Below are 19,837 nucleotides of genomic sequence, written 5' to 3'. Positions count from 1 at the left end.
CCTGGACTCAGAGCAAGCCACTGGCTGCAGCCCTCAGCGGCCTCAGAGACCCCTGCCCCCAGCTAGCGGGCGCCGCGCTAACACCCGCCTCCTGCACAAAAAGGCCAGGCGAAGGGCCCCCACTCCCCTGCCCCGCCATGGTGCCAGCCCTGCCCAGGGCAGGACCTGCCTCGCACTAGGGAATGGCTGGTGCCCTGTCCGGTCCCTGAGCCGTCTCCCATGCTGCACCCCCACCAGCGGGGCCCCGGCCTGCTGCAGGCCTGACCCAAGGAGCATCCCCGGAGGCCAGCCTTCCCCCTGCCCCACCAACCCCACCATGAGGCAGGCTCGGGCTCCGGGAGTGCTGGCTGCCCAGCGGGCGGTGCCCAGCAGATGACCAGGCCGGGGAGATACAGCAGGTAGCCCCACCTACACATGTTGCCCGGATAAACTCCAGGTAGACCAAGGAGACCACCGAGAAGGAAAGCACCGCACACGCTCTGCAGCCGGAGCACGGCCATCACGGTGACAAGAAGGCACACGGCTGCAGCCGTGTCACACCACACCTCTGCCCGGCGGACACCATAACTGCCCCCCTCACAAGGGCCCCAGGCTCAGAGAGGTTCAGTGACTTCCCCGGAAGCACCCAGCCCGAGACCAGGCGGAGTTCAGGGCTTTCCTCTTCCTTGTGTTTGTTGAGCCCTGGTTTGCTCCCTAAAACCTGCTTCCCCAGCAGTCCCCCCTTCTCAGCAGCTCCGTGGAGGTGTAAGCGACGCGCACACTTAAAGGGCCGCAGTGATCCCCCCGGGTCCTGCGAAAGGGCGTCCCGGCGCCCCGCCCTCCGCAGCAGCCTGGCCACTGGCCACAGCCCTCCGTCCCTGGGATTTCGTGTCAACGGAACCACTGGTAGAACCACAGCCAGAAGTGACTCAGGGCATCCCACCCCCAGACAGAGGGAAAGGCCCACTGAGCCCGGCCCTCGACGTGAAGAGCTCTGACGAGCTCCTTTAGAAACCCGCCAACGCGGCTGCTTCAAAGGAGCCAAGGATGAGACCGGTGATTCCCAAGAGAAACACAAACGCCCAACACGCCGAATCAGGGGCTTCAGCCAGGCTGGCCAGGCCTGAGCCGGACGCACCCTTGAGCAGGCCCGGGGCGGGCTGAGACGCTCCCAGCGCAGTCACAGCCCCCCAGGCTCAGGCACAGGCCCCGGCAACGGGAGAGCCAGGCCGGGCTCGAGGCAGAGTCATGGGGGCCACAGGAGCAAGAGGGCCCGGCCCTCCCCAGTCTGTCCTGCTCTTTCTGCCCAGCGGCCCCCGTGGGCCTGGGAGGCGGGGGCGGGGACAGCCCGAGGCTGCAGTGTGAAGCCCCCCTGCCGCGTGACACCACGGACACCCCGGCTCCTTCCAAGGGCAGCTGCCCTGGCACCCGCCCCCCGTGGTGTGTCCAGGACGGGGCTCCTTCCCACCACAGCGGGGACTCGCTCGGGGCTGTGGAAGGATCGCGGTCAAGGCGGGCGGAGTGTGGGCCGCACACAGGGCTGCAGGGACAGAACCGGGGAGGCCCTGGGCGTGCGCTGAGGGCCACCCCAGGTCCCCACACCCCCGGGCTGGTGGGAGAGGGCAGGGGGGCCATGGCTTCCTTCCTGGGCTGAGGGCCCAGCCAGCAGGGCACCCTCTCCCCAGAGTCACTGCCCCAACCTCAGCAGCCCGGTGGTTGCCATGGCGACCACAACAGGGCTCCCCTCCCCTCCCCCTCTGCTTCCTCCCACCCCAGTGCCAACTCCCCACCCCCGCCAGGACCCCCCCCCCAGTCCCACCCGCAGAAGCCGGGGCACAAGGGTGGACGCTTCTCCCTCAGTCGAGGTCCCCTGGCCGACACCCCGAGCATGGAAATCATCGCCCCTACCTCCAGGCCGGGTCTCCCCCAGATGCAGCAGGACCTCCCTCAGCCACGCCACGGAAAGCCGACCCGCGCAGCCAGCGTCCCCGAGGGGCGTCCACCTACTGTGTGCTCAGCATCACGTCCTGAGAGCCCCAGACGCTCGGAGGCCTGACTGTGCGCCCTGGGCCCTCTGTGGGGAGAGGTGCAGTGAGAGGCCAGCACCTGGGCCCCTCAGCCCTCTGGCTGCAGCCTCGGGGCGGGATGTCCAGGGGGACCCGGCGGCCTTGTCTGGGGGGCACGAGTGCTGGGAAACCATCAGTTCTGGGGTGCGCTGGGCAAGCGCCAGCAAACAGCCGGCTGGGCCCCCTTCCTGCCCCGCCTGCCCGCACTTCCGCCCGCTCTCTCCTTGAGAGCTTCTGGGAGGAGCAGGGCTTCCCAGAGGCCGGCGAGCGGCCCCGCGTCTCCGCTTCCGATGGTGGCAGGTGACCACGTGAGCTTTTTATTAACTGCTTTATCAGTTCAACGCTGTAAAATGAGCCCAATGAAACATTTTGATTGAATTCAGTAACTATTCAGTAATTCAATCTGGTAAATTGTTGTTGTTGTTCTAAACTGGCGCCCTAGTTTCAGAAGCCTTAGAACTGGGGGCTGATGCTGGGGTCGCCTGCAAAGGGCCTGCAGGAAGGAGGGTGACTGGCCCAAGGGACCCAGGAAGGGGAGGGGTCGGAGGCTTGTGGGGAGCAGGTGGCAGGGGGCGCAGCTGCTGTGAAGACAAGGGTGCCGGGTCCCGCACGCGAGGAGCCAGCTGTACGAGGAGGCTGGACTCCAGGGGGCCAAGGTCACACGTGCAGCGTGGACGCCATGCTGTGACGTGAGCATGCACCACCAGCAGCTGTCCAGCTCTCCAGGGACGTGTGTGTGTGCAGCAGGGGGTGGGGGCAGTGGAGGGACAGAGCCATGGTGACCGGCAGGAGTGCTTCAAGGTCAGTGACCCAGTGCCTGGGGGGGGGAAGAGAAGGGATCGCCAGGACAGGAAGGCTGCCTACAGGCCAGGCCCCACGGGGCTTCAGCAGCAGACACGGACCACCCCCCCCCCACACACACCAGGCCTTCCCTCCTTCCTGCTCCACCCCCTCCAGGCCCCAGGGATGGTGATGGGGTTGCCTTGGTGACGAGGCCGGGATGCCTGCCCCGGGAGGCCCAGGCACACACACCAACAGCCTCTCTGGTAGCAGATGCAACGCCACACAACCCCACTCACACCTGCCAGGCGTGGGGGGCCCTCCGGGATGGAGCCAGGCCCAGAGCCGCTCACAGCTAAGCCAGGTGTGGAAATATCTCCCAGAAGCCCCTGGGCCTCCCCTCAGCCCCCACCCCGAGGGGCAGGAGCTGCAGGTGACCAGACGACAGAGGCTGGCCGCCCTCCGCCCCTGCCCGCTTCCCAGCTCCCACCGGCCCCCTGGCCGCGCCTCCAGCCCCCGACACAGGACACAGCGAAGCCTTGTGCAGGGAAGGTGCCCCTCATCTGCGGGCCGGCCTGTGATCAAGCGGAGGAAGGCAGAGCCCGCCCGCCTGTGGCCACCAGGCACCCCCAGCAGCCCCCTCACCCGGCACACCTGGGAGGGCTGCCAGGGTTGGCCTCGGAAGCCACATGGGCTCCCGCGGTCCAGCGGGCAGGGGAAGAAGGAACAGGAGGGCAGGGCGGGGGGCCGGCGGCGGGGCGGACAAGCCCTCTCTGGTCTGTGGCTGAGATCCCTTGTCCCCACGTGGGAGGGGATGGGGGCCAGAGGACCACTCTGCAGTGTCAAATCTGGATTTATCATTAAAAAAAAAAACCCAATCCACGTTTTAAAAACTATCTGCTAAATTGGTTTCCCCAGCCAGGAGGTAGGTCTGGTGTCCCACCCTCCCCCGGGCCAAGAAGCCTGTGTCCCCACCCTGCTCGCGGGTCAGGGAGCTGCAGGCCCCACCCTAGACTCGTCTCAGGAGCCAGCCGTCCGATGCCCCTGGGTCAGGGCTCCCGGGCAGGACGGGAAGGTGCTAGCACCGCGCCACCGGCCCCGACCATGGAGCTTCGAGACCGCTCGTGGCAGGGGCCTGACCTGGGGGAGCCCGGGGCTGAGGCGGCTGCTGGCTGCCCAGGGGGCCCGGCCAGTGCTGGGCACGCGACGGACACCGAGGCACTAGGCCAAGCAGGCCGTGTGCAGGCTGCTCCCACCTGACCCAGACAAGTTCCCTGCCCAGGTCCCTCAGACAGACGGACGGACAGACATGCACACCCTGCCTGCGGTACCATTAGAAAGTGGGAAACAGGCCTGTGGCCCGAGCTACGCCCCTGCCCAGCGGGGATCAGGTGCCAGGAGAGCCTGCCCATCCCCAGAAGGGCGCCGGCAGATGTAACCTCCAGCGTGGGGTAATAATAGAAGCTGCTTAGCGGTCAGCGGGCAGCTTCTCCGAAGGACAGAGAGGAGAGAGGCAGAGACCCGCCCGCCCACAGCTGCCACCTCATCCTCCCAAACATCAGCTCGCTCCCTGAGCGCCTCTGACTGTTTCCAGGAGGCCCGCCTGCCCGGAGCTGTCCACAGTCACAGAGCCCAGGCAGGACGTCCACCTCTGCCACCTCCTCCCCCCCGGGGGCTGGCACTTGTGGAGCAGCTGGAAGGGCCGGGCAGTGGGACCTGCCACTCAAAGGCGCAAATGGGCACGAGGTCTCAGGACAGGAGCCCAGCCCAGAGGGGATGCAGAGCCGCCCTGCCCTAATACACCATCCACGGGGCCCCTGCTCAGTGTCCCCTGGGCCTCCGCCCTGACCCCCCGACCCAGGCAGCACAGACTGTCCCACGCGCCTCCCCCCAGCACATCCCCCCAGGGACGGGCAGGCAAGGCGCTCGATTACGTGTACATCTTTGCACCTGCAAACTTGAGGTTGGCCTCGGCGCTGGCCACGGAGCGCAGGCCTGGTTCATGAAGTCCCCGACCCAACACCTCCAGGAGACCGCCTGTCCTGAGGTGCACACACCAGAGAACCCCACATGGTCCTGCCAGCACGGGGTCCCCAGGCTCTCACGCTGCTGACCCCGCTGACTGACCTGTCCCCAACTGCCCTGGCCCCTCGAGCAACGGGAAGAGGAGGAGCACGGGCGCCCCCCCCAACCACTCCATCAACACCCCCTGTGAGCCTGCCCGGAGCTGACGGCCCCCTGCACGCCCACACTGCTTCTGGGGGCTGCTCCCCCAGGATACAGGCCACTTGGGTGTCCAAGGAAAGAGGCACCCCCATGGGGATGGGTGCTGGCCTGCAGCCCCCCAGGCTCGGCAGGCCTCACCTAAGTGGTGAGCTCCCGAGGCCCAGCGAGGGACCGCAGAGCCCCCAAAACGGTGCCTGGGGCACGTGCCCACGGCCACCACGCCCGAGGTCCTGCGCAGGGCCAGAGAGGCTCCCCAGGGGCCATATCTCCTCCCCAAGGCCCGCTGCAGCAGGCGTGGGGGGGCAGCCTGGGCCCCAGACCCAGCCTGGACTGGCATGAACAGGCCCAGGAGCCAGCCTGCCCCGAACCCTGGCTGCCCAGTGGGTCGCTCTGCCCAGGACAGGACTGTCCCCAGCACAGAGCCCGGCCAGCTTCCCAGAGGTGCCCCCAGGTGTCCACCGGCCAGTGACCAGCACCTCCCCCAGCAGCACCAAGAGGGCTGCCAACCAGGCTTTGGTCAGCACAGGACCCCGTGCACACCACCTGGCACGGTGGGACTGGCACCCAGAGGCCACCCACCCAGGGTGACTCGGGATGCCACAGCCCCCTGGACAGAAGGGGCAGAGTTAAGCCTGTGAGGTCAGAGGCCCTGGCTGGCCCCCCAGCCCCTGCCAGGCCCTGAGCACCTCTGGAGGCCCACAGCACTGACCAGCCCAGGCTGGTCCCCCCAGAGCCAACTCTCCTGCCCCACCAGCCTGGATCCCGACGGGGGCATCACCAGCATCACCCCGACAGAGAGCCAGTCCCCACACCCCCTTCTGCAGACAGCAGGGCAGCACACAGATGCCCACAGAACGGTGTGCACTGCACACAGGGTGGCGGGAAGCAGGGCCCCGAGGTCAGAGGCCCTACGGCCAGCTGACTCCAAAGACGGGCTGTGGGACAGGGGTCTGAGCACCCCTCAGGCAGAGGGACCCAGGAGGGGGAGGTACGGACGTGGGTGGCACTGAGGGCAGCAGCCAGCTCTCTGAGGATGCCGAGGACACCGTGTGCCCTGCGAGGGCCGGCAGCAAAGCTGGAAGTGAATCTGGGAACCCGGCCCAGAGACCCTGGGCCACTGGGCATCACACAGAGGTGCCCCTGTAGCCCCCACCAAGCCCCCGACACGGCTGCCCTGATGCCCAGGCCGACGCAGCCCACGACCGCCCACAGATGCCCTCAGTCGCCCCGCGGCATCTGCTGGAGAGTGTCCTATCTGTGCCACTTTATGATTAGTTATAAATCCCTTGGGATTTGGGGTTTAGAGTCAGCAAACCTCCAATCAGAGATGAGCTCTTGCCCCTAGAGCTAAGCCAGCATCTAACCCTTCCCATCTGCCCAGGCCAGCCCCACCCCCTCACACACAGGAAACAGTCCCTCCACCTCCAAGGCCTCGGTCCTTCCCAAACGTCTCCTGTCTCCAGTCTCCCCGCCGAGCTAGCCCAGGATGCTGGTTTGGATGCGGGGGTTTAGTGGGGGTTGGAGCTGTGGGTCTGCCTTCCTGAGTCCAGGCTCAATTTCCCCCAGTGCCCAGGCCTGGGGAGGGGGCTGCACGCATGGACTTTGAGGTCAGAGGACCCTCCTCGTGTGCACGGGGAGCTCCACAGATCAGCCCAAGGCAGAACCAGCGGGAGGGTAACACCCGTGCCTTCACACCCACCACATCTCTGTCCCCCTGGGTACGGGCTCAGGCGGGCAGACCCGACTCAGAGGGTCGGTGCACAGCCCGGGCCCCAGCTGGTCTCCCCTCTCAGCCGCCCCAAGGCCATCACTGATGTCCCAGCGTGCTGCAGAAACGCCTGCATTTCATCCACCCTCGGGCCACAAGACCCTTGAAATAAGGGGACCCAGGAGGGAGCCAGGGGATGCAACTGGCTGGTGTGCACCGGAGGAGCCTCTCGCGGTGTGCCTGCCCCTCCCTGGGGAGCCCAGGCGACACGGGGCACCCACAGCCTACAGAGCACGGGGCCAGGTGGCCGGGGCCTCCCTGGCTGCTCTGTGCCCCCAACGGCACCCACACCCGGGCGATGGGGGTCTCCAAGAGCTTCTGGATGGGAGGGTTCACTGCGGCAGCTCCTGCCACCTTGGAGACACCAAGCGAACGTCAGGGATACCAGGGACTGCCCTGGAGAGTCACCTTGAATCAACCCCAGAGCCAGAGAAGGTGCCGGCAGCCTTGGAGAGCGAGCAGTACTCATGTTCACGCTCTGTGGGGCCCTGGCCCTGCCCCCGCCCCGGCAGGTCAGCAGCAGCCCCAAGAGAACTGGCCACCAGCTCCTCCTGACCGAGGAGGGGAGTGGGGGCCGGGGTCTCCCCTGGGAGCACACCAGGCGGCTTCCCCCTGCCGACCTCCTCAGCCCAGAGCCGAAGTCCCACACTGGGGAGACAGGTGCAGGAGCTCACCAAAGACCCACAGACCTTCCCACAGGTCTGCTCAGCTGCAGAGGAGGGCTAGGGACAAACTGCTAACCGCAGCCTCCCTCCTGGGCCGCGGAAGCTGCAGACTTCAGCACTGCCGCGCTGGACAGCTCCCACAGGCGGCCCAGGGAGAGGGCCTGGCCCCAGGCTGCAGGGCCGACTCAGGCCCCTCGGCGCCCCCTCAGGAACAGGGTGCGGCCAGCGAGCTGCCCCAGCCTCCTCCCCACGAGCCGCCCTAGGGGAGCGCAGCAGAGATGGGGCACCACCTGAGGGCTTGCCGCTGCTCTCCTTGGAGACTTAGGGGGGGGAGAGCAGGGGCCACCCCTGCACAGTGCAGGGGTCCTAGGCTGCCTGCTGCTCACGGGGAGCTGGCCCCTGGACGCAGGGTCTCCTGGCAGCCCACGCCGTGTACGAACACGCGGGCCTTGAAGAGCAATTCTCCCAGGTCACCAGGGCCCACGGCTTTGCACAGAAGCAGGCGCGTATGAGGAAAGAAAGCACGGCGCCCCCAGCATGAGCCCTGCTGCAGGAGAAGCGTGTGCCCCCGCCTCGAGCAGCCCCGACACCAAGCGGGAAACCCCAAACCGTACCAGGGGGTCGAGCCCAGCGTCTCCCGTGTGAGGTCACGGGTCGGAGCCACCGGCCAGGCGTGGTGGCAGAGGGCCTGGAGGAAGAGCTGGAGGCGTGGGCCGGGCGTGGGCAGGCTGACTGTCCACCCTTGGCAGTGAGTGCTCAAACTGGCGCTCCGTGACAGGGCCCCTGCAGCCAAGAGGGCGAGGCCGAGCACGGAGACGGGCCCAGCGGGACGTAAGGAGACCAGGCGCCCGGTGGAAGCTGGTGCAAGCTCCCCAGGAGGGCCTCCTTCAGGCCCCCACCGAGCCTGTTCCCTCACCTACACCCCCGCCCAGGGCTGCAGCAGCTCGGGGCCGAGGGACCAGACAGTGACCGGCCAGCCGTCCTCACCTGCCTCAGGTCCACCCCCGCGGGACAGAACCCAAAGGGGGCGCTCCGCGCGTGCAATGACCCCACTGGGCCTGCACCTGTGTGCGTGAAGGCAGTGAAGCTTCGGGGCTGGGTGGAGCCGCTGCTCCCAGGCAAGGCCAGGCCTGTATTTCGCTGCGCACCGCACGCTGGCACCAATGACCATCACGTCAGGGTCGAGGCAGGAGTGAGGGTGGGACAGGCCACAACCACACACGGTTTCCTGTCCAAGTGGGGCCCCGCCAGCATCAGCACCCCCGGGAAGTCAGAAACGCGCAGACCCTGAGGTTGAGGACCCCTGGGAGCAGCCCCGGCGCCGAGGCCCCACGGCCCCCAGACGCCGCACGCGGGGGCCCACAGGGACTCAGGTTCCAGGAAGCAGCCCTTACCCGCTAAAAATCCAGCATTTGACTGTATTTCTGCCAGTTTGGGAAATCAGGGTTAACTTCTCAGGGTACTAACGGTATGGTGCTTCCTTAAAGAGTCTCTATCTTTTAGACCCAGCCCGAAAATATTTACATTTCAGGGAAGTCTGGGGGTGGGGTGAAGCAAACTAACCCTGTGTCTGTGTCGCTGAGGCTGGGGTGGGCTCGCGGGGTCCAGGGTGCTCTTTTCTCTACCTCTGCATCTGGAAATGCCCGTCTGCAGAGGGAAACGAGAAGCCGGTTCCCACGGCGGCCCAGGAACACGGGGCCTCCACGCCGGGCGGGCCCCCAGAACAGAGGCATCTGCCGGCCAGACTGCAGCAGGTTGGGCGCAAGAGGTCAGCAGGGCGGAGCCACAGGCAGGGCAGGCCGCGTCGCAGGGCGCCATGTGGCAGACGGAAGGAACGAGGCAAGCCCCTCCCCAGCCCAGACTGTGCCCCTACCCCCGGGTCCCTCAGCCCCGCACAGCTGGCGGCCCAGCTCTGCCACAATCCGCATCCACTCTCCCCACTCGCTGCCCCATAAACAAGCGGTGCATGAAAATACCACATCCGCGGGGATAAGCAAACACGATGCCCATCTGTCCACTCTCATCCTGTTTCCCCCTCGGCCCCCTGGGCCTGGGCCGGACGTGAAAGCTGAGCCCACTTTCAGGCCCACGGCCCAAGGGTGACACAGGCTGCCAGCCCCCTGCCTGGCCCCAAGCAAATACGTTCCCTCGCGGTGCCGCTCACCCTCACACCTGAGCCACAACGGGGACACGGAGGCCTGCAGACGCTGACTTTCCCACCCAGTCTGGGCTGGGGGCCCTGCCCCGGGGGCTCTGCACGCAGGCTGACCCCAGAGACCCTGGATGACCCCAAATGCTCTGTGCCTTCTGGCTGACTCCTGGGGGTGGCCAGAGTGAGCCCGGGACGGAGCGGCCCATCCAGCTCCCTCCTGGCTCCACGGGGCCAGCCGAGGGACTTTTTCTGAATGGTCTCGGAGGACTCTGAGGTCCTCACACATGCTCCCGGCGCACTCCTCTCCACAGGCATTGGGGACCCCCACGTCCCCGCAGCTGCCCGCCGAGCACCAGCCCCTCACCCTTCAGAGAAGAAACTGGCCCCACGAGGCTGCCTGGCCTCCACTGCAGGCCCCTGCCAGACGACAGAGCCAGGAGTCTGGGTGGGGGCGGCAGAGGCTGCAGCTCCCGACCCGGGCAGGGGCTCCTCCCAGCCTCTGCAGACCCGGGCTCCCCACCGCCCTGCCAGCCCGTGCCCCGGACTCCAGCTTGGGCCCAGCGTCAACGCCTGAGGAAGCTGGACCCGTGCGCCTGATACGTCGCTGGACCCAACTCAGAACAAGGCGCAGGAAGCACCCGGCCTCGGGGCCCCCGCCCTGCCCTTCCCTGGGGCTGCTCTGGCCTCGTGGCCTGTGACCCAGGACGAAGTCGGCCACGGGAAGGGACCCGTCAGGTTCCCAGGCAGCCACCCCCCAACACGTAGGCCCCCTATTTATCCTGCTCCTCCACCCAAGCCAGCGGCTGCCAGCAACTCTAGAGTCGCCCGGGGCACCACGGCCAAGGCCCCTCACAGATGCCACATTTCTGGCCGGGCAGCCTCCTGCCGCCCCCGAAAACCACCCACGGCCCTGAGACAGAGCAGCAGCCTGCCGCGTCCCCAGCCCCAGCCACGTCACTCAGGCCATGCAGGCGGCCGCTCAGGCTGCCCTCCCACCTCCGCCCTGGGGCCAGGAAGGCCAGCCCTGGGACCCAGGCTGAGCCCAGAGTGGGCAGCAATGGTGCAAGTGCCGTGCGGTCCTCCCCCACCCCCCCCCCGAGCCAGAACCACAAGGCCCCAGAATCTTCCATCCACCCTCGGCCAGGCCTGCGGGCACGGTCTGCGGGAGGCCCAGGTTGGGGCGGCCAGCTCTGGGGCCCTGTGTGGACGAGAATGTGACAGCACCTGGAGAAGCGCCTCTGTCCTCACAGGTCAGCACCCCCAGCCAGGGAGTGTGTTCCCAGGATGCCATGTCAGCACTCAACAGGCATCGACCTCGGTGACCCCTGAAATCCACCCGGAGGCGCTGTCACCCCAGGGCCCAGGGAAGAAACCGAGGCCCAGCAGCAGCCTCCCTGGGTCCTGAAGGACGAAAGCAGAACGAACAGGAAGAAAACCACCAGAAGAGAAGGGCCGTTTTCTCATCCTGGGGTTGCGGGGGGGAGGCTTCCAGCTGCCCAGCTCCAGAACACTGGGCCCTCAGAGGCTGCAGAACAAGGCCTGGGCCGCCTCTCAGGGCCCAGCCCGCACAATCCCTGCTTTGTCCCTGCGGCCTCTGCCCCAACCCAACCTCCATCCCGTCCGGAGTCTGAGGCAGCTAGCCCGGGGCAGCCCCGCTCGGCAGCCGGCACCCCTGTCTGGGGTGAAACCTCGGGCAGGCGGGCGGGCAGCTTGGCCATCCCTGGCCAGGACCCAGGGCTCTGGGCAGGCTCGTGGAGGCCCACCCGGGGCCCACCACCCAGTGCTGTGTGGCCTGGACACGTCAGCCGGCCCACAGGGGACAGCGGGGCTGGTCGGGCCTGGCACCGAGGAGAGCTCCATTGGAGCAGTTGTCCGAAGGCACCAGCTTGCCCCACGTCCGAGAGGACTTGCTGCAGAATCCAGGGCAACGCAAGGTACCACCCACAGGGAAGGAGGTCCTTCCCCTCCCCCGAGACCCTAGATGGGCCCTGACAGATGCTGGCCTCCCGGCTTCCTGCTGGATACCGAGCACAGCAGACGTGCCCCCGACGTTGTTCCCGTCCATCAGGGCCTCACAGAAGCACCCCTGCCGTCGGGGGGCCTGAGGCTCAAAGCCCCTCAGCTACCGAGCCCCAGAGCCTAGGGGGCTGTCTCTGGCTGTACCTCCAGGACCAGGGGCACAGAACCACCCCATTAGGGTCCAAGGTGGCCACGGGGGCCTGGGGGCCCTGGCTGTACAGCTGGGGAAGCCAGGCCACGTGGGCAGCACACAGGGCCACAGGCAGGTGGCGAGGCCTCTCACCCACCTCAAACGCCCTGCCACGTGTGCGGCCGCCACCGCGCTCCCTCTCTGCGTGGCAGCAGGCCCTGGGGAGCGCCAGCGTGCCCCACTCCAAGGAGCCCAGACTGCGCGGGTGGACACAGGCAGGAAGGGCCCCGGGCCCGGAGAGCTCCAGGCATAGCCCATGGGCGCGGGCAGACGGAGGACACAGCCTCCTCTGTGGGCACCGCCACCCGGCCAGGCCCCCACAGACACCGGTTCTGTGTCCACTGGCCTCAAAGGCATGGGTGCTCTCCAAACCAGAGCACTAGGTGACCAGGAAGTCGCCCTAACGCTCCTCGTGAACACCAGCCACGGACCCTCCCACGGCACCGCTGACTCGGGAGCACGGCCGACATGAGCTATCCTCAGCGCAGGCCTCTGACCTGGCAGGACCTGTCCGCTCCGGGCACACGGAAGGTGCCAGGCACCGAGCAGGGCTCACGCGCAGGCAGAGAGGATGCAGTCAGTGCTGCTGCCCAGCCCACCTGCCTCCCAGGTGCCGGCCTCCTCTCCCTCCCCTGACGTTTTCAGGCCCAGTGGTTGCCCCACAGATAAGCCCCAGCAATGAACACCAGGGGAAGAAGTAGCCAGAGAAAGGTGCGTGTGGGCAGGGGAAGCGCACGCTCGCTCGGGCCCCCATCCAGGCGCAGGCCCAGGGCAGTGCCAGTCAGCCGCTGCTGCGGGCAGCAGGGGACCCTGCGTCCTGCGGCAGAGCCCTCGGCGGCCCCACACAGCCCTCGAGGTTGGCTGGGACGGGCCAGGAGGCAGGGGGAGCACAGGAAGCAAGCCCCGGAGGCCCCCGTCCACACGCGCCCCCAGCACGTACGGCCAAGCCTGCCTGTCACCAGCGAGGCTCGGGGACCCCTGACCACCCTCCAGCAAACCAGGGTTGGGGGAACCTGGAGCCCCCGGAGTCTGAGACCCCTCTGCTCCTCTGCCCTGAGCACAGCGCAGACGGCTGTATATCCAGCAGGGTCCCCCCGTGAGTCCCGCATGAGCATCTGCTGGAGACAGGTTCTGCTTGGACCTCGGGGCCGTGGCCAGCTGTGGCCTGGCTTCTTCCAGAAGGAGCCAGGCCTGGCCTTGCCCCCAAAACCCACTCCGGACAGACGGCTCTGGGGACAACGGCTAGCACGTGGTGGGCAGAGGTTGGCCACAGGTGACGTACTCTTTCCGCATCGTGCTGGGGGCCCTGCGGGTGGGGGACTGCAGGCCTTGATGCCCCCTGCGGAAAACCCCCAGTGCAGAGGAACCCACGGCCAGAGCTGCACTGGGCAGCACCCAGCTCTGCAAAGAGCCTCTCTCACCTCTGTCCCCTCGCCCAGGCCGTGCCCTCTGCCCCACCTGCCCTTCCTGGTACAAACACCCCTGCCCCCATCCCTGCAGAGCCACAGCCAGTGGTGAGGCAGGCAGGACACGTGAAAACTCAGAGGTGCTCAGAGCCACAGGGGACCACGGTGGGTAGGGGACACTCTGGGACCAGGGTCCTAGGGCTCTGTCCATCCCAGAACCCTCCCATCCCTACCTTCAGGAAAATGCCCATCCTTCGAGGCGAGACCCCCATCACCCCAGGAAACCCCCTGCAGAGCTGCCCTCCATTAACAAGGGCAGCCTACCCAGGGCCAGCTCTCAGCTCGGGGAAGGGGGCTTTCCTGGGGGAGGGTCTGTGCCTCGGGAGGATGGCTGAGCAGCCTCTGTCCCACCCAAAGTCACTGATGGCTTGCTGAGCCTTTCTAACCACTCCAGTGGGGCAGGGAGACAGGTGGGGGATCCCCACTGCCCCCCAAGGTCTGCCCACAACTATTCGAGAATATAGTCCTAACCTTTAACCAGGCTCGTGCAGTGAGTATCTGTGGGCTTTCCTGCCGTCCCCGGGAGCCACTGCCCTGGACCAAGTTCAGGTTCTGAGCCCGTTCCCTCACTTATAAAACAGGTTAGATGGACTGAGGTCAGCCTGAGGCACGGGGGGGCGGGGGGGGAGGCTCTGGACTCAGCAAAGGGCAAAGTGGACTGCGACCGTTCTGACCATCAGGCACGACAGGCGGTCCGCACGCGACCAGTGGAGGCCCACCTCACTCACCCTGCTCTGTCCACCTTCACTGTGCACCCCAAGTCCAGCGCCTCCACCCTCATGGGGAGGCCCACTCCTTCTCCGGGCCTCAGCCCTCCATGGCACCCCAGGCCGGTTCCTGGGCCAGCCCCTGACCGCCCCATCCCCAGAGCCGACGCACTGTGGCCTCTCGTTGGCTCAAAGCTGCCTCCAGACTTCCCTGGTGGCGCAGTGGTTAAGAATCCACCTGCCAGTGCAGGGGACACGGGTTCGAGCCCTGGTCCGGGAAGATCCCACATGCCGCGGAGCAACTAAGCCCGCACGCCACAACTACTGAGCCTGCGCTCTAGAGCCCGCGAGCCACAACTACTGAACCTGCGCACCACAACTACTGAAACCCACGTACCTAGAACCCACGCTCCACAACAAGAGAAGCCGCCACAATAAGAAGCCCACACACCGCAACAAAGAGTAGCCCCCGCTCGCCACAACTAGAGAAAGCCCGCGCGCAGCAACGAGGACCCAATGCGGCCAAAAATAAATAAATATTTTTAAAAATTAAAAAAAAAAAGCTGCCTCCTTCTGCTCAACCTTCTAAAACTGACGTGGTCCCCCACGCCCCAGGTGCCTCCCCGCCCACCTCAGCCTCCGGCTCTGCCGCCCCGTCCTGCTCTGAGCTGGGTTCCCTCCAGCTCCGGGCCATGAGTCACCCCAGGGTCTGCCAGACTCTCCCGCCAGCTCACCTGTCTCCCTCTCACACCTGTCTCTCCTCCCAGCTCACCTGTCTCCCTCCAGGTCACCTGTCTCTCCTCCCAGCTCACCTGTCTCCCTCTCACACCTGTCTCTCCTCCCAGCTCACCTGTCTCCCTCCAGATCACCTGTCTCTCCTCCCAGCTCACCTGTCTCCCTCGCTCACCTGCTCCATCCCACCCAAGGAGTCCTCTCCAGCCTGCGTGCCACCAGCACCCACGTTAATTCTCCTGAGGGTCCCCTGAGAGCCTGGAGGGCTTCTCCCCCCGCCCACCCACCAACCTGCGAGCCCAGCCAGATGAGCAGCAGGGAGGGCCCTCACTGCCCCCTTTTCTCTTTAGCTGGACCGATCCCTTGCCTGAAAGCCCTGTCTCAGTGCCGCCCCCCGCCCCCACCTCCTGCCCACTGAAGGAGGGTTTCCAAAGGCGGGCTCCACATCTTACCGTGGACCTTGGCTCCAGGAAAGGCTCCCAGAGCCCACCGTCCTCCCCATCGAGCCCCAGGGTCCTCGCGGCCTATGGGCGCCGAGCCCCACTTGGACTTGCTGCGCCCTGGCTTGGGCAGGGCCGGGCACTGCTCCGTTTCCTGATGGGGTTGGAGGAGTGAAAACGGCACAGCCCACACCACTCACCTCCTGGGCCTACTCGGTCCCCGCTGGACCCTCTGGGGGTGTCCTCCCCACCCCCCAGCTGAAGAAGCCTCTCCTGGATGAGGGAGGGGCCGGGCGGAGCCTCGGCAGTGAACACCACACGGCACAGCGACACCGGCCCCCGCAGGCCCGGAAGGCCCCGTCCCTCGACCAGAAACCACGTCGCGGCCGAGGCGGAGGCCCCCTCCCCGGGCTGCTTGCAGAGGTGACGCCAGGCCGCCAAGGACAGCTGGGCAGAGGAGATGACTTTTCAACCACGGCCTCGCCAGCCCTGACGGGGAGGCCCAACTCCAGCAGGAGTGACGGACCCGCTCCCTGAGCCCAATGCCAAACAAGCAAAACGGAACCACCAGGGGCGAAAAAGATGCAACAGAAGCGTGAGCTGGACCCTGCCAGCCCCAGCCGGGCGGAAGAGGCGGCTCTGCCCACACCTGCACTCTGCACCTGGTGGCGTCCCCCACCCCGCATCTGACTCCCCAAAGGCGGCGTTCTGGGGGAGAGCAGCGGGCCCGCCTCCCAACAGGCCCCCACTCGGGACACGCGGCCAGAGTGCCCGGATCAGCTGGGTTGAGAGGCCCAGCTGCCCCACGCGGCCCACAGCCGCCGACGTCTACTCTCCTCAGCTCTCCTTTTACAGGACTTGGGCAGAGAGCGGGCAAAGAGCACGGAGAACGGAGGTGTCCGCAAGACGAGGAGGGCTGGGCTGGAGTCAAGGGACAAACCACGGGCCCCACCGCACCCTGGGCCTGGGGGCTGCACGGCTCCGGGGGAACAGCTCCCAGCAGCACCGACGGCTGGCGAGGGAGGTGGCACACTTCCACCGAGGTGTCCTGGCAAGAAGCCTGGCCCTCAGAGAAGGTCAGGTGTTTATCTCGGGAGCGAAAGGACAGGCCTGGGAAATCACCAGCTTTCTTGGCATTTGGTGCCAAGAGCAGCCAGCAAGCCAAGCAGCCAAGCCCGGCACACACACACACCATGAGGCCCCTACATCCACCACACTCCAGATGACCCTGCCACGAAAGGACGGAGAGACGGGCGCCAACAGGACAAGCCTCCTCCCCAGCCTTCCTGGGAAGCAGGTGCTCCAACCGTCAGGACCTCAGGTGGCAGCTCCAAGCACTCAGGGAGGCCAGAGGGAACAGAGGACGGACAGACCCCCAGAGAGGGGGCCTCAGCTAGAGACCTGATCCCACTCACAAGAGAAGGGCCTGAGGAGAGAGGCTGCTGGATGCAGGGGCCACTCAGAGCTGCTTCTAAACATCACACGGCCTGTTGTTCACACACTGTACATCCTTTTGTGTTCGTTACTGTTAATTACAGTGGAACTGTCCTGTAATTAACTGTACGACAGAATAACTCAAAGAAGAGTATGGAGACCAGCCCCTACCCTTGGAGACCTACGTATAATTCACGGCTGTCATCGCTTGCATGCCGATGTTTTCTTATAATAACATTTTATTGGTAAGATAATTAGATTATTTCACTGCCTCCTGCATTCTGCTGCCGCAAGCCCCTCCCCCACTGAGGATTTCACCAACTACAGTTGTTCCTCCCAGGAAACATGCACATTTTGAACTCAGCTGATCACAGGCTGTCTGCCACCTCCTCTTCAAACCCGGCCCGCCACCCCGACTTCCAACAGCACTGCACTACTGCCCCGGGACCCACGGTGCGAGGGCTGCCCACCCAGGAGGGGGCGGGGGGCTCGCACTGCCTCTAGCCCAGACGCCTTCACACGCTCTGCCTTACTTACATCACAGCCCCTGCCCCCCACCCCAGCCTGGGGCTTGGCCCACTTTCCTTCCACCTCCAGGCTCTGCCTCTGGGCCACCCTGGGGGGCTCGGGGAGGGCCTGCAGCATCCCTGGCTAGAGCGCTCCCTCCTGGGCCCCAACCCTGCACCAGTGGGGTGGGCTGGTGGGCCCAGCCCTACCGCACCCTCCTCCTCCCTTGCTCCGCTTGCCTGCCTGCCCTAGGTCTAAGGAACTTCCCAGAGAGACAGGGAGAAGGAGACAGTGCCAATCGGACCTCTGGGCCGCCAAGAGAGGCCCATCCAAGGAGAAGAAAGAAAATGGCTGAGCCCAGTATCCCACAAAGCGACTCTGTGAACGCCCGGTCAGCCAGATGAGGGCACTGGCCTTGGGGCTGCGATCTAACCCGATGGCCAGAAGACGGCTGCCCAGGAGCAGCCGGGAAGCCCCCTCCTCCCATAGGCTGGGATCTGTTCCACCGCCGGTGTGGGATCCGTGGCCCAGGATCCGCGGTCGGGCCCAGTACCGGTCTCCCTCTCCCGCCCCTGGAGGAGTGCAGTGTCGCAGACATCCTGACAGGTTGGGAGAAGAGAGGCGCTGTCCAGCCCTCTGAGTGGCCCGGGCACTCTCCCACTCCCACCGTGGAGGGAGGTCCCGGCCTGGCCAAAGTGGCCCGGTCCCTGCAGGACGCGCATGGCGGCCTCGCTGCTCGCCGGAGTTGGGGGTCGCGGCCGGGGTCGCGCGGCCCGGGGCGCAGCTGCTCGGGCAGCACGCCTATTAGCGCGGCCGCGGCAGACGGCAGATGGGCGCCTGCTCGGCCCCCTCCTCCCGCGGCACAATGGGCCCGGTCGCTCGGGCGCACAATGCGGCGGGGGCCGCGCACCTGCAGCCTGCAGCCTGCAGCCGGGCCGAGGGGCGCTGGCCAGGCCAGTGCGCCGCCGTCCGCGCCGAGTGTCCTTGGGCCGCGCCCGGCCGACCGCAGCCGCGCGGCCTGCGGGGCTCCGCGGCGGGACCGGGCGCCCGGCCTCCCATTGTTCGCGGCCGCGGGCCGGAGACGTGGGCCGGGCCTGCAGCACCCCGTTCCGGGCGGCCTCCCTACCGGGCCCCCGCTCGGCGCGCCGGCGACGGCCTTCCCGGCGGCGGGCCTGTGCGCCCCCGGCCCTCCCGGTTCCCCGGCGCCCCCGGCCCCCATCGGTGTCCCCGGCCCTCTGGGCCCTCCGTGTGCACGGTCTCCCCAGCCCCAGCCCCCGCCGGCCCGCACGCACCTGTCTGCCCCTTGCCCAGCGTCTTCTCCAGCCGGTAGGGCCCCACATACTGCGCGTGCTGCGCCCCGCCGCCGTCCTTCCCCGTCGATGTCATCGCTCCCGGGCCCGGCGCCGGCGAGGTGGGCGCCCCGGGCGGGCGGCGGCAGGGAGGGGCCGCGTCCGTGCGCGTCCGTCAGTCCGCTGGGCCGGGTCGGCGGCGCCCGGCGGGCCGCGCTCGCTCAGCGCCCCCCGCGCCTCCCCCGCGCCGCCGCCCCCCGCGCCTGCGCCCGCTCTGCTGCGGCCGGCCCGCGCTGCCTCCGCCTCTCCGAGACGACCGGGCGGGCGGGGACACAAGGCTTCCGCCGCCGCCGCTGCCGCCGCCGCCGCCGCCGCCGCCGCCGAGGCCCGCGCCCCGCGCCCCGCGCCCCGCGCCCCCCGCGCACGCCCGTCAGTCCGTCCGCGGTCGCGCAGCCGAGGTGAGCCGAGCCGCCGAGCCGAGCTGCCGAGCCGAGCCGAGCCGAGCCGAGCCGAGCTGAGCCGCCGAGCCCAGCCGAGCTGCCGAGCCGAACCCGTACGAGCGCAGCCGGATGCAGCGGCGGCAGCGAGTGGCTCTCGCGCCAGCCAATCAGCTGCACCGGCCAATCAGCAGCGCCTTCTGCCGGCCCCGCCCCCCCGCCTCGCTCCGCCCCGCCGCGGAGAGCGCTCCTGGGAGCTGGTCTCCGGGAGGCGAGGCCGGGGCGGGGTCCGGGCGGGGTCCGGGCGAGGCCGGGGCGGGGGCGGGGCCTGGGCATCTCGAGCCCCTCGCCTGCCCCCGACCGCCCCTAGTCCCCCGACCCCGCCCGGATGCCAAGCTGCGGAAGCCGGGCGGCCCTCCCTTAAAGCGCCTCCCGGGACGGTGTAGGCGGCGGGCCGTGGGGGTGGGCAGTCAGCTGCCCCGGCTCCCGGCGCCTTCCCTCTTGGCCGCGACCACCGGGGTGGAAAGGAGTTACTAGCCCCTCCCCACCCCCATCACGGGGGCGGCGGCGCTGCGTGGCTCTTGGCCCAGCCGTGACCTTGTGCGTCCCAAGGCCGTGCCCGGGTCGCTGCCCTCCTCCGCTCCGTTTTCCCGGGTACACAACTGTGACCAGCACAGGCGGGTCAGGAACTCAACCCAGGCTACACAGCAGGCCTTTGTGCCGGCCCACCTTCTTCCTCGGTTGGGCCGAGGGTGCAACGGCACCGACGGCTCGAGGGCTCGGGAGAGGCGTCTGCAGTGGAGCCAGACCTGGAGGGCCCCTGTTCCTTGCGGAAAACACGTGCTGCCTAAGCCAGTGCCGCAGAGGTGGTGGGAGAAGAGAGGTGACGGCCGGGAGCAGGGAGCCCCGAACCCTGCACGTGAGGGTCCCACACCCTTTGAGCCGCTGGGTGCCCTGCCGTGGCTCGGATCTGCCGCCAA

General features: G+C 67.5%; 1 protein-coding gene across 18 annotated transcripts in view; it reads right to left on the bottom strand.

The window, feature by feature from the left end:
• Positions 1-18,634, bottom strand: part of BRSK2 (BR serine/threonine kinase 2) — a 66,159-nt gene extending 47,525 nt beyond the window's left edge. For 11 of the 18 annotated variants that reach the window (XR_009009326.1, XR_009009329.1, XR_009009330.1 and 8 more), the window contains exon 1: positions 18,424-18,633. Coding sequence is in view for 12 of the 18 variants with exons in the window: in XM_057553660.1 (XP_057409643.1) it covers positions 18,424-18,517 (94 nt within the window). In the remaining 6 variants the exon portion in view is untranslated. Of the gene's footprint in view, positions 1-18,423 lie in introns of all 18 variants that reach the window. The other 7 variants (XM_057553652.1, XM_057553654.1, XM_057553653.1 and 4 more) reach the window with 3 other exon arrangements.
• Between the last annotated feature and the right edge of the window lie 1,203 nt (positions 18,635-19,837).

The sequence above is a fragment of the Balaenoptera acutorostrata genome, chromosome 9, assembly GCF_949987535.1.
Source record: "Balaenoptera acutorostrata chromosome 9, mBalAcu1.1, whole genome shotgun sequence".
Classification (NCBI taxonomy): Eukaryota; Metazoa; Chordata; class Mammalia; order Artiodactyla; family Balaenopteridae; genus Balaenoptera; species Balaenoptera acutorostrata.
This window is presented reverse-complemented; position numbering and strand designations above follow the sequence as displayed.